The sequence below is a fragment of the Hemiscyllium ocellatum genome, chromosome 15 (assembly GCF_020745735.1).
Source record: "Hemiscyllium ocellatum isolate sHemOce1 chromosome 15, sHemOce1.pat.X.cur, whole genome shotgun sequence".
Taxonomy (NCBI): domain Eukaryota; kingdom Metazoa; phylum Chordata; class Chondrichthyes; order Orectolobiformes; family Hemiscylliidae; genus Hemiscyllium; species Hemiscyllium ocellatum.
This window is the reverse complement of record NC_083415.1, coordinates 32,288,031-32,302,643: the sequence shown is the minus strand read 5'-3', so window position 1 is coordinate 32,302,643 and position 14,613 is coordinate 32,288,031. Positions and strand designations below refer to the sequence as shown.

The following is a 14,613-nucleotide window of genomic DNA, read 5'->3' as shown; positions in this document are numbered from 1 at the left end:
TTTCTATTTCAATGGATGATTAGATGGACCTCGGTCTTTTCTCATTTTAGAATGATTACTTTTAAGTTTCTTGTTTTTTCCCTGCCTTCTTATTTGCACAGAGAGAAGAAATAATAATGTATTCTGCTTGCTGGCTTCGTGGATAGTTTTAGCTGTGTGCTCCCACCAGTCTATAACAAACTTCACCTGGATTAATCCAAGGTCAATTGTCAGGCAGTTTACTTTTAATTCAAAAACTCCTGGTGCTGCTCTCACTCAGTAATGTAATACTTCTACTTCTGCAAAAGCAACATTGTCTTGTATATCTACATTTGTGATTCAGCCAAACTGCAAGCTGCGGAACTCTCCTGCAATATAGCAATGCCTGAAGTCCACTCCAGTTCATAGACCAAAATGGAAAAAAGAAATATATTTCCTTACAATGGACAAAATCATAGAATTAGAAGAGAATCGTAGAATTACAGTGCACAAAGAGGCCATTCAGCCCATTGAGTCCGCACCAACCCTCTGAAGAACTTCCCACCTAGACTGAGTCCCTTACCCTATCCCTGTAATCCCACATTTACTTTTGTTAACATATTTAGCACATCCCTGGACATTACAGGACAATTTAGAATGGTCAATTCACCTAACCTGCACATCTTTGGACTGTGGGAGGAAAACAAAACACCTGGAGAAAGCACACAGACAGTCACCCAAGGCTGGAATCAAACTCAGGGTCTTGATTTGTGAGGCTGTGCTGACTATTCATGGAATGTCTGCATCATTGGCTGGGCTAGCATTAAATCCCTGACAAATTTCAGAATAGTGTTACAAAAGGCCTGGCTGTTGTTGAGGAAATTTTGTTCTTTTGCTAAGTTTTACAATACTTAGCGTGGGTTAGATCAGTGTCTTCTTCCAATTTGAGGCAGCATGGGAACTGAAATAGGCATCATTTCCACCTGTAATCAACCTGTCTTAAAGAAATTAGTTTCAAAGATCACCAGTCTTTTCCACCTCAGAAACTGCTCATTTCCATCTTGGGCTGCTGAAGTTTTCATTTTCCTGGCAAGCACAGATATGTATTGAATTATCGAATACAACAAAAACAGGAAATTCATGAGGTGAGGAATGGATGTACATTTTGGAATTTGCATTTGATTTTCCTGCAATCAGACAACCCACAAACATGACCTAGACCCAAGTTAGTGCCAGCAGCAGCAGAAGCAGGGATAGAATGAATGAGTGAACCTGGGGATGACTAGCAAAAAAAGCAGCAATAGGATAATTACTTGAGAAGCGGAATCAGTCAGAGTGAACCTGGGAGTGAATCTAGGGCAGAGCTCTAGACATGATGTCATGACTCAAAAAGTGGCATTGGCTTGACTGCACAGGAACCAGGTTTTCAGACTGAGGGAGTAGTGTCTAGACAGTAGCTCATTACTGATAAGGCACAATACCATAGCTATACTGAGAGAAGACATCTTGGCAGGTTCATCCAGCAAGGCATTTTGGATGGAGCTCAGCCTTAGGAAGGATGCAATCACTTTGACAAGCAACATGTCATAAAGAAACAGTTATGTGGACAATTTATGGAAAACTGTTAAAGTAGCTGTAGTGTGCCGGCAATCAAGAATGGGAGTGAGAGGCCTGATTTTGGTGACTAGTGGGTAAGGTCATGTAATCAATTCCTGGATTAATGTCTGTAGTAGACAAAGTTAATTTATTCAATAAGGTTCACAATAACAAGAGAAATTGGCCCCATGGAATGCTCATCCTGCAATATGTGGGAAATCAGGGACACTTGCAGTAAGACTAAAAGGAAGAGGGAGAAGTTACTGAACACGGCAGGACTGGCAGTCTAAGTTGTAATTGGTTTAATGCAAGGAGTATGACAGGTAAGCTTGGATTAATATGTGCAACTATGATGCTGTAGCTATTATAGAGACTTGGCAGAGACAGGGTCAAGACTGGCAGCTTAATGTTCTGGGATTTAGATGTTTCAGGTGAGGTAGAGAGGTATGTAAAAGAGGGAGAGAAGCTCATTACTGATAAGGCACAATATCATAGCTATACTGAGGGAAGACATCTTGGAGGGTTCATTCAGCAAGGCATTTTGGATGGAGCTCAGCCTTAGGAAGGATGCAATCACTTTGACAAGCAACATGTCATAAAGAAACAGTTATGTGGACAATTTATGGAAAACTGTTTAAACAATAGGGTTTTTTTGTGATGGGTGATTTAAACTTCCCTTATGTTGACTGGGACTCAATCAGTGCCAAGGACTTTGGTGGGAGGGAGGCATTGGATGTGCCCAGGATGATATTTTGAAGCAATATGTAAACAGTTCAACTTGGGAAAGGGCCATACTAGGCCTGGGATTGGGGAATGAGCCCAGTCAGATGATGGAACTTTTAGTGGGGGAACATTTCACGAATAGCGATCATAACTCTGTTAGTATTATGTTGCTTGCGAATAAGGTGAAGAATAATCCTCAGATGAAGGCACTAAATTGGGGCAAGGCCAACTACCACAATATTAGTCAGGAACTGGGGAATGTAGATTGGGGTGAGGGACAGTTGTTCACTTCTGTTATGTGGGAATCTTTTAAAGGCCATTTGATTAACGTTCAGGATCAGCATGTTCCTGTGAAACTGAAGGATAAAGATGGCAGGATTCAGGACCATTGGATGACAAGAGAAATTGAGAGCTGACTCAAAAGATAAAGGAGGCATTTGCATGGTTTAGGAAACTGAACACAGACAGAAAAATACATAGATAGCAGAAAAGAACTCAAATAAAGGAATCGGGGGACTAAAGGGGGCCATGAAATAACTTTAGAAAATAGAATGAAGGAAAATCCCAAAGCGTTTTACATGAATATAAGAAGCAAGAGAGTAACGAGATAAATGGTGGGTCAGCTCAAAAACGAAGGAGGGAAATTATGCATGGAGCTGAAGGAAATGGATGAGGTTCTTAATGAAAGATTTGCATTTGTATTCACAAAGAAGAAGGACATAGTGGATGGCGAGTCTGAGGAGGGGTATGTTGAAATTCCAGTGCATGTCAATGCAAAAAAAAGTGTTGGGTGTTTTCACAAACATTAAGGTAGACAAGTCCCCAGGACCTGACGGGATCTAACCTAGAATGCTGAAGGAAGCAGGTGAAGAAATTACTGGGCCCTTGTACAAAATCATTGTAATTGTACCAGCCATAGTTACAGGAGAGATCCTAGAGGACTGGGGAACAGTCTTTGTTTAAGAAGGGCAATAATGACATCTGGGAAATTATAGACCAATGGGCCCTACGTCAATGCTAGAGAAATTATTGGAGAAAATCCTTAGGGATGAGTTTTACTCACTTTTGGAAAATTATGGACTTATTAGCTTTGTGCGTGGAAGGTCATGTCTCACAAACCTGATTGAATTTATTTGAGGAAGTGACAAAGATGATTGATGAAGGCAGCGTGGTCTATGTTGTCTCTGTGGACTTTAGTAAGGCCTTTGATGAGGTCCTTATGGTAAGCTGATATGGAAGGTGAAGTCACATGGGATCTATGGTGTACAGAACGGGCATATTCATAGAAGACAGTGAGTAGCGGTGGAAGGATATTTTTCTGACTAGAGATCTGTGATCATGGTGTTCTGCAGTAGTCGCTACTGGTACCCCTATGTATAAATGGTGTGGAGGGGAATGTAGGTGGCCTGATTAGTGAGTTTGAAGATGACATAAAGACTCTGGGTGTTATGGATAGTGAAGAGGATCCCCCAGAGGATACAGCAGGATATAGATAGGCTGGAGGAATGGCATGTGGAGTTTAATCCAGATAAATGCAAGGTGATGGATTTGGAAGATCTAATGTAGGAGGGAAGTTTATAGTAAATGACAGAATCCTTAGTAGCACCAACATACAGAGGGATTTAGGCCTACAGCTCCACACTTCACTGAAAGTAGCAACGCAAATGGATAAGGTAGTCAAGAAGACATATAGTATGCTAGCTTTCATCAATCATGATAAAGATTGGCAAGTCACTTACAGCTGTACAGAACCTTGGTTAGGTCACATTTGGAATATTGTGTACTGTTCTGGTCACCATATCACCAAAAGAATGTGGAGGTTTTGGGGAGAGCACAGGAACAGTTTACCTAAAGCTGCCTAGCTCAGAGGATAATAGCTATGAGGAGAGATTGGGCAAACTTGATTTGTTTTCATTTGAACATTGAAGGATTAGAGGCCACCTGATAGAGGTTTGCAAAATTTTGAGACACTTGGATATAATAGATAGTCAGAGCTTTTTTTTCAGTGGGTAAATATCAATTACTTGGGTACTTAGGTTTAAGGTAAAAGGAGATAAGTTTAAAGGAGATTTGAGAGGAAAGATTTTTACACAGAGGCTGGAAGCACTGCCACAGGAGGTGGTGGGGTGGATGCATTAGCAATGTTTAAGAGGCACCTTGACAGATATATCAATATGTAGAGAATAGAGGGATACAGACTGCGTTGAATCAAAAGATTTTTAATTTAGAAAAGCTTCATGTGCTGAAACAGTTTTGGTGGACCAAAGGGCCTGTTCTTATGCTGTTCTGTTGTTTATTTTTTATTACACCAGTGCACATGACCAAGAGCATTTATCCAGTATACTGTACTACTAAAGGAACACTCTCCTCTTTGTGTGAAGGTTACCACTGGATGATATTAAAGGTAAACAGATAATTTCAAGGAATGTGTTAGAAAGCAAACTACTCAAGTAATAGGCACAAATTCACATGATAACCTCCTAATGGCCGAATCCAACCACAATAAATATTACTTATACTCAGCTTACTTTACCTTTAGACATATTGACATACATAAATATGCAAGTCTTGTTCTGAGTTCAGGTCCAATGTCACATTGAAATTAACTATAGATTAAACCTAATCTCATCATGTTGGATAATAGCATATATCAGCAGGGGTAGCAGTTTTGTTTTATTCCTGATGTCTTCCATGTTATGCACTGTGAGTACTCAATGCATAAACGTTGAGTTGTAAGAAAGTGATGATGTGCTGTGGACAGGAAACTCTAAATGCTTCCATAGCCTATCACAGGTCTTCAAACACTTTGACGTTTCCCCGGGAAACTTTATACAGGTCCATGTGTCAGATCACAGCAGAAGCCTGCAGCAACTGACTGGATTCGACTTCCTTACCACATGTAGGACCTGGGAGTGTTTGTAAACGCCAGGCTTCAGTTTAGATCTTTGCTGTTCTTGGTTCACAGACTTAGGTATGTGACACTGAGTTGGTATGTCGATTAAATGTAGTTGAAATATTTCATTGCTAAAGCAAAATCAATCTTGCTTTCTTGATTTTGCAAAAAAAAGTAAATTGCTGGAATTTCAAATAAGCACATCTTTAAACAAATATTAAAGTTAATCTCAAAGATTTTTAAAATATTTGTATTTGATTCAGATATTAAACAGGAGACCCAGGTTGGATGTTCAGAATGAACCTTTTACACATCCGCCTGTGTTTGACCACCTTGCTGCTGTGGGTCATTCAGAAGTCTGGTGCATTTGTGCTGTCTAATGTCACCGATCTGACGGTGCACCCACCAGCCGAGGCCAACCCTGAAGGAAAAGCGTTTCTGTCGGCCCCTGGGGCTCCCCGCAGCAGACGCAAGCGGCAGATCTCCCCCAGAGACCGCAACGTGATTCTGGATTACCACAACAGGGTTCGGTCGCAGGTCTTCCCTCCTGCCGCCAACATGGAGTACATGGTGAGTGGCATTCTGAGTCAATGTTGTTTCACTAATCGCTGCTCATGGAAGGAAATGGAGCTGAATGGGGTTGAGGTAACCCTCTGCCTGACTTGTTTGGTCTGTAGAGTGCTGTCACGGCAGAAACAGGTTCTGCTTTGACCCTGCACCTGTACAAGTTCACTGAGCCAGGTGTATTCACGCTCCCGACCTGTTGTTCCAAACCTCAGTTCTAAACTGGAATTGTGAATCCTCAACCTGGATTCACCGTTTAGTCTGTCTCAGGGTTAAAAATCACTCAACACCGGGGTCATAGTCCAACAGGTTTATTTGGAAGTACCAGCTTTCATCAGGTAGCTCGCTAGCTAGGTACAAGTACAGCTTGAATTTCCAAATAAACCTGATGGACTATAACCTGGCGTTGAGTGGTTTTTAAGTTTGTCCTCCCCAGTCCAACACCGTCATCTCCACACCATGATCTCTCGAACAGGGAAAGGAAGGCAGTCCCCTAATATTTCAATGGGACTTTTAAGTGCCCAGCTTTGGAAAGTTTGCAGACACATAATCAACTTAAATAGAAATGTTTAGAGAGTAGGAATTTCACATTGCCTAAATATTTTTAATATGGAGTGTTGGAGAGAGAGAGTCAGTCCCAGGAGGGATGCGAATAGTGTAAGTTGTGACTCAGATTCGCTGTTAATTTGGAGTCACTCTCAGGACATCTTTATATGGAAATGAAGACTCGCTTCAAAGCCTGTAGGTTTGGTCTCTGCAGATACCACAGAGGATGGAGGGAAGTATGCGTTCCAGCGCTGCTAGGCAATTTATGTTGATACAGCAGTAACCCACGGCAGCTCTGAACACTCCCTACGCCATTTACTGTAGTCATGGAATCAACCATGGCCCAATGTTTAGAGGTTACACCGGCAAAGTCGACTTCCCAAACTCCCGATGCTACTTGGCTTGCTGTGTTCTCCCAGCCTCCTGCCTGTCCATCAATTTTTACTGTAGCCAACGAAAAGTTACACTGGCTTTTTCCAATACATCTTTTTTTCATGTGCGTTTATATGGCAAGTTGCAGTAAGTGGGGGCTGGAAACCGCGCATTTGGAACCTGCATGAACAGAACAAATAAGTTTGGCACCTCCTTAACAACCAAACTGAAGATTTGTTATTGAATAGCACTAAGTCTGAAGACTGAAATGTAAGGAAAAATAGTGTTTCTCAGACTAAACCAGACCATGAAAGGTGAAGATTAAAAGCAATAAAAATGTTTAAATATTGCATTTTATTTATATCATTGATAAGAAAGGTTGAAAGAATAAAATTTCACACTGATGCTTTCAAAACAACTTCAGACTTTATTATTGCTTATTTAAATTAACATGAGTATTGTGTATTAATTGTCAGTCCATAACCGTCTTTCAAGATAAAGCAACAATCAGAAACTGATCTTATTATAGTACAAATTATTGTGAAATTCAACATCAATATATCCTAATGTGTGAACCATCTTCTGTGCATTACTAAGACTAAAAGAATTTCTACATGATTTACTGATGCTAAATTTGATTTAATTTAATTTATTGTCCCATGTACCTTGTTACAAAATACAGTGAAAAGTGTTGTATGGTGTCGCCACTCATTGGTGCCATCTTAAAACAGAAAAATAAACCAAACTATAGAATATTAGACAGAAAAATGAAGAAATAAAGGAAGTGCCCAACTTTACAGTCCTTCTTGTTAAGTGCTCAGTCATGGACCATGCACTTGTGGTCTAAGCACAAGTCCTCTTGGCTGCGTCACTGCAGCTGGAACGAAAGTTGCCACTCATTAGTGCCACCTCCCTCCACAACACCCTTGCCATGATGAGTCCTTGCTGGACTTTGCCAATGCATATGCCATTGATACCACCAGGTACTGCACTGGCCCAATCATGACTCCGTCATCACCATGAGTCCACTTAAAGCCCAGCTCAATGATGCAGTTTCTACTGATGCTGTCAGATGTCATACTGGGCCCAAACCCACCTCCGGTGTCACCTCCGTGAAACTGTGCTAGATTCAGATGCCACTAGAAATCCAAACTCACCTCCGCAGAAGCAGCCATGAGTCAGTGCCGCTGCGTCCTCTCACCAACACTGCCACCGTGCCCTTCACTGAGGAGGTAAACAAAAAAAAAGAAGAGAAAAAGGAATGAAAGAAGAGAGAAACTAAAGAAAAGAAACAAAAAGGAAAGCAGATGGAATGGATGAGCCCTGGGCTCAGATGCCCTACTCCATCGCCACCTTACCAGAAGGTAAATGAATATGATTATCATGATCGCTTCTGTTCTGAATAAATGTTTTGTCAAAATATCATCATTCGTGGTTAAAATAATATTTGCTTTCTGGCAGCCTGAATTTTTAAAAATCACTTAAAATTACATTGTCATCTGGAGATCTGGAAAGAAGAATGGGAGTTCATAAATAAAACAAAAAGAGCAATTAAGCATGTCCAATATGAATTAATACTTTTCAGATTTTCATTATTCAATCTTTTTGAAGAATTTCTTACATGTAGTTTAGGTCACATCTTCAAAATTCTTTTAAAGTTTATTGGGTGAAAGTGAGAATTGGTAATGGCTGCCAGAACTTCTAGCAGTTCAAAGAAGCGCATTCAATTTTTATAGCAGTGGCATATTTCTAACAGCCAGGAATGATAGTTGCAAAATCACACAGACCTGTGTATGCTCATCCATTTGTCAGATCACTCATGCCACTGATAACTTCTTTCAATTAGTCAATGGTTTCCATAGATACAACCTGAAGGCTAACACTGTGAGAGGTAATTGCCACAGTCTAATGGTAGTTTGTTCTTGTTATCGTCTTTGCTGGCTATATTTTTGGAATTTGCTTTGGAAAATCTCATGACACCTCTCATTGCTGTGGTATTCTGAGGGACAAGCTGAGAAACAGTAGTAACCAAAAATAGAAATTGTTGAAAAAGCTTGGCAGGTCTGGGCTTCTGTGGAGAGAAGTGACCTGAAACATTAATTCTGTTTTCTCTCCACTGATGTTGCCAGACCGGATGAGCTTTTTCAGCAATTTCAGTTTTTGATTCTGATTTCCGACGTCTGCAGTTCTTTCAGTTTTTATTGAGAAACAGTGGTATTCGGTTGGTCAACTCTAACCATCACCATTTCACAGGCCACAGGTCAAATCAGTGCGCTGGATGGTTTCACGACAGCAATTGCAGCTTAAAAACCCTGAGAAACAATATCATACAATGGTATCAGATCGACGTAAATGCAATTTTATCTCACCAGCCCAAGTTGGAAATTGCAATAGTTTGCTCACCTGTTGAAGACAGTGGAGAGGAGCATTCAGACCAGCAAAAGGAGGAAGAGTACTTCTCAAGTCCCTACAAGGGAAGCTTAGGAATCTTAAATCATGGATTCTTCTTCTCAATCCTGAGCTCCTTAAAATAATTTAGAATATCAAGTACATATTTACTGCATTAATCTGGGGTTCTTTAGATCAGGCAGGGTATATTCTGAATTCAGTATATTAAGTGAAATTTTTCATTTCAATTTGCTTCTTTCACAGCTCTGGGATGACAGACTGGCAAAATCTGCTGAGGCATGGGCAGCACATTGTATATGGGATCATGGGCCACCAAGTTTGATGAGATATGTTGGTCAAAATATGTCTATTCAATCAGGCAGGTGAGTAAAGGCGGACCATTCCATAATTACGGCCAAGTGAATGGTTTGTGGTCTGCAGAAAGCTAGCAGTTACAGGCTGGTCATCTGTGTTACAGCCTGTCTGATTTTTCTGGGATGGTTAGAGACGCTAAGATGTGTCATGGCTGGAGTTGTTAGTTTTCTGAGTGTGAGATGTCTCACATAATATGTTGTGATCAACTAAAACTCTTAGATGCAATACTTCTTTAAGTTAATTATTTTTAAGTTAACTCAGCTAAAGTTCTTTATACCATAATACACTTTGCCAACTTCTCACTCAAATGACCATTCTTTATCTGTGAACATGATTAGGTGAGTGTCATGGGGTATGTGTGTGTTCTCTTAGTCAGGAAGAAAGAAATGAATCCTCCATTACCCACTCCCATCATTCCCACCCATCCTGTCTTTGCCTTTTATCTGGATCCTGCAATTCGGGATTTGCAACCTTTGTGATTGCATTGCTGCCAGTTGCTACTGCTCCCACTGGGACTTCTACTGGTGGGCACCTCAAGTGCTGTGAAGGTCTGATCATGCCCACTTAAATGCCCAAAATGTGCTTGACTCTGTTGGACCTTCACCCATTGAATTAGCAAGGCTCCCCAACAATTCCCTCACAAGTGGACAAGATGCCCATTGGTCTGACAGAATCCTAACTACTGTTGAGATTTTATTCCTTGCTCCCAGTTTTCCAGTGTTTATTTCTGATTATTTGTTATGATTAAGGATAAAGAGGGTTCAGGAGAAGTTCACTCCTGTTTCAGTTTACACCCAGTGTGGATTACAGAGGAGTCCATATGGCAGAAATTACCCAGATCAACTTCTTCAAAGCAATTGTAAGTAGGTAAAATGTCACTAGGGCTGGAAAAGCATAGCAGGTCAGGCAGGTCCTCAGATGCTGCCTGACCTGCTGTGTTTTTCCAGCACCACACTCTTGACTCCAGCATCTGCTGTGCTCACTTTCTTCAAAATGTCACGAGGCTCTTGAGAAATATGAAATATTATATGCACAGATTATATTCACTGAATTTAAAATAGTTTAAAAAGAAACCACAGTAAGTGATGTAAATAGTAGCAAAATGGCTTGTTCTTTTCAAAATCTTTGTTCAAATGTTTGAAAGAGAGTTTACCTTTCCACAGTAATTTCATACAGAAAGGGCACTTTTCAGATTCAAAAGTGGTGGCCTTGGACCCATTTAAACATTTGTGTAGTGAAAATGATGATCTGATTAGGATACCCCTTGTCCCACAGGATAACTGTTGTACTCTATTTCTGAGTCATATTAGCAAGGTGAACAAATAGATGTCGATCTAGTTATAAGACTGATGATAATGCCAACCTTATAGCATATGAAGCTATATGAATACCAAAGTGTATACTCACCGTTGATGGTATGCTTGCAGTAGATAATAGTGGAGAATCCTGTAGTGAATTTCTCAACAAACGCATGCACTGTTTCATCTCAGGAGAGACTTTGAGTGCAGAATTAATGTGAAAGGATTTTTTTAAGCATAAGCTTACCCAAGAGCCTGAAAAGCCAATATATTCCTGTTGCTTTCTTCACTGCATTGTCTCAACCAGATGACCAGCCAAGAGGGATGTTCTCCTATAGTACAAATTGTTGTGATTATTTGGAATTTGGCATTCTTGTGATTGTCCTGATAAGTATAAGGTGACAAGCTTCAGAATTTTTTTCTCTTTTCAGCTATGTTCAGGTATCATATCAGAAAATAATGTTGTTTTGTTTTTTCCCAGCTATCGGTCTATTTTAGACCTTGTAAGATCTTGGTATGGTGAAGTACGCTATTACTCCTTTCCTTATCCAAGAGAATGCAATCTAAGATGCCCCAATAAATGCAGTGGAGCAGTTTGCTCTCATTATACTCAGGTACTAAACTAATAATTTATTTAAATAAAAGACATTAATGATTTTGCAGTGAATTACAGCATTTAGTGTTACAATGGGAAATGGATCATGGAAACCATTAGTGAGTCAATAAGTTAATATAGATATTTAACTCTGGTATCAAACAGCTACAGTTGTTTTCAATGTGCTGAAAAGTTATAAAATAAATAGCAATTACTGGAAATGTTTGGCAGGACAAAAAGATAAAGCAGTTTTCATCTCTTTCCAGCTGTCTGAAAGGAAGGTTTTGCTGGATTTTCAGCCCACGAACTGATGAGAGGCAGCATTCCAAATGTATCTTTCACCTCTGCTTCGTTCAGTCATATTAAGGACCTAATTTATCTTACTGTTCCTAGCTCTGGTGAACATTCTACATTGGAAACATTAACCTCTTTTTTGTCTCCACAGACGCTGACTAAGATAGGTAGATGGACAGGTAGTTTTGAGGCAGGGAAGCTGCAGAAGGATTTAAACAGGTTAGGAGAGTGGGCAAAAGAACGGCAGATGGAATACAATACGGAAAAGAGTGAGGTCATGCACTTTGGTAGGAAGAATATTGAGATGGACTATTTTCTAAATGAGGAGAAAATTCAGAAATCTGAAGTGCAAAGGGACTTGGGAATTCTAGTTCAGGATTCTCTTAAGGTAAACTTGCAGTTTGAGTCGGTAGTTAAGAAGGCAAATACAATGTTGGCATTTATTTTGAGAAAACTAGAATATAAAGGCAGGGATATACTTCTGAGGCTTTTTAAAGCTCTGGTCAGATGACATTTAGAGTATTGTGTGCGATGTTTGGACCCATACTTCAGGAAGGATATATTGGCCCTGGAGCGGGTCCGGAAGAGGTTCATGAAAATGACCCAGGAATGAAAGGCCTTAACACATGAGGAATTATTGAGGACTCTGGGTCTGTACTTCATGGAGTTTAGAAGGATAAGTGAGAATCAAAATGGAGCTGACAGAATACTCAATGGCCTGGACAGAGTGGACGTTAGGAAGATATTTCCATTGATTGGAGGGTCTAGGACCTGAGTGCACAGCCTTCAAGTGAAGAGAAAGCCTTTTAGAACAGTGATAGGGAAAAACGTCTTCGGCCTGAGAGTGGTGAATCTGTGGAACTCATTGTCACAGAAGGCTGTGGAGACCACGTCATTGTGTATATTTCAGGAGGTAGATAGTTTCTTAATTGTCAAGGAGATCAAGGGTTATAGAGAGAAAGTAGAATTGAGAATCTTATCAGCCATGACTGAATGTAAGAGTAGACTCAATGGCCTGAATGGCCTAATTTCTGCTCCTATATCTTAGTATCTTAGTCTTATGAATGCCTGCTGCATATTTCTAGAATTCACTGTTATGAATATATCAAACTGTTACAGTAAAATTCTGTTCCATTGCTTTCAGTGGCATTCTTCATGACACTTGAAAATCCTTTCATATTTTTGTAAGATATGTGATCCTTGCATCTGAAATTTACCACTTTATCTCTTCTGATGAAATATAAATGGTGCTGTAAGTATTGAGGAATGTCACCAGTCTAATCAGCTTGGGCTAACCTTTCAAAAAGAAGGAATGAGATGTTTGATCAGGCAATAATTACAAGCAATGCATTTTATATTTCTGCAACAGAATCTTTAAATTTATTAATGAAATATATGTATTTTTTATCCCTCCTGCTTGAAGTGTTAATGATGTACCTTGGCCACTAAGCGCAGTACAGAGATTTTAAACTTAATTTAATTAAGGATTATCCCTTACTTTTCAGATGGTCTGGGCAACATCAAACAGAATAGGATGTGCTGTCCACACCTGCAATAACATGAAAGTCTGGGGTTCTTTTTGGCCTCACACCACCTTCTTAGTGTGCAACTATTCAATAAAGTACGTGAAAGTTTTAATTTAAACTATCTCCATTATATGCATATGCTTGAATGTCTTATCACAGCAAAAGTAAACAAGTTAAGTTGACATGTTTTCCATACTTAAATTAAAATTTTAAAAAATGAACAGTAACATCATGCAAAATATGTGTCTTTATTGGTAAAGTTTTGAGTTTGCAGCCGATACTTATGTCAATAACCATCACAGAATTTCAATATTTCTTAGGGCCATTACATAACATTAATATCATACAATTAAAAATATATTACATTTAAAATTGATCCAGGTCACTAAACTAAATTATACTGATATAGAGATTTACTGTTTTACATTATCTGACCTTCTGCGAGGTGCCATTTGTGCTATATTAAAATGAAATGGTAAAGTATAAAAGGTGGAAATGAACTGTTGAATATTTGCTACTCAGGAACTTATAAAAAATGATTTAATAGTTACATGGCTTCTTACATAATTCTTAAGAAGTCAACATGTCACAGTTGCACACCATGGACACTAGCAGCTCAGATTTACATTAGCACATCCAGGATCTTTGGAGAAACCCCATGGACAAGCATAGAACGACTAACAGTATGTTTCCATGTTTCACTGTGCATGTGTAGATTTGAGAAATTGCTGTCAACTTCAGAATAATAAATCAGATGAACGCTAATGGTTTCACTGGTATTACTACTGCAAAACTGAGTCATTGTCCTATTAGAAGGAATGGTGCATGGAAGTGAGCAGTGAACCCTGTAAAGTTTATAACATTGTAAAAAACAAACATATTAACATGATTCATGTGTTATATTTTTCTAATACAGGGGAAACTGGATTGGAGAAGCTCCATATAAAACAGGGAAACCATGTTCAGCTTGTCCACCCAGCTATGGAGGCTCCTGTAGTAACAATCTCTGTGTTCCAGGAGTCATGTCAAATAGGTTGTTCCCATTCAAGTAATTTATCTTCTGTACATTGTTTTGACAGTGGTAAGAGATAAATGAGTGTCTCATTTCCTACTTACAGCTAATATATAAACCAACTAATTCAATGAAAATGATAATCAGAAAAAAAACTCTAACTATTGCCTCAAAAAGTACAGTGGGACATGCTTATTCAAAATAGAAATGTGACTCTTCAAAGATAATGTATTTTCCAATGAACAAGATCATTACCTCTGACAAATCAGGAATGATTTTCAGACTTTTGGAAAGATGGTTTTGATTGTACAAGTTTATTTCAAAAGGAACACATCATAAATCCGAATCGTTTCTATGTTCCCGTATCCCAGGCAACCAGCAACAGTGGCAATGACTGTTAATGTCAGTCAGTTCCAAAGTAAGCAATAAGTTCTTGATGAAGTAGTTAACAGAAGACTGTTAAGTATATTTAC

The 14,613-nt window shown here is 39.3% G+C and overlaps 1 protein-coding gene across 1 annotated transcript; it reads left to right on the top strand.

Moving 5' to 3' along the window:
* The first annotated feature begins 5,467 nt into the window (after positions 1-5,467).
* Positions 5,468-14,180, top strand: LOC132822661 (peptidase inhibitor 15-like). The gene is made up of 5 exons (XM_060835910.1): positions 5,468-5,740; positions 9,305-9,423; positions 11,195-11,327; positions 13,108-13,223; positions 14,045-14,180. Exons 1-5 carry the CDS (start codon positions 5,468-5,470, stop codon positions 14,178-14,180), a joined length of 777 nt encoding a protein of 258 aa, XP_060691893.1.
* The last annotated feature ends 433 nt before the right edge of the window (positions 14,181-14,613 follow it).

Bases quoted from the DNA above. Each gene is read 5' to 3' on its own strand.
- LOC132822661 (XM_060835910.1), top strand. From the start codon at position 5,468: ATGAACCTTTTACACATCCGCCTGTGTTTGACCACCTTGCTGCTGTGG. The intron at 9,424-11,194 runs GTGAGTAAAGGC...GTTTTTTCCCAG, and splicing joins ATGTCTATTCAATCAGGCAG to CTATCGGTCTATTTTAGACC. The intron at 11,328-13,107 runs GTACTAAACTAA...CTTACTTTTCAG, and splicing joins TTTGCTCTCATTATACTCAG to ATGGTCTGGGCAACATCAAA.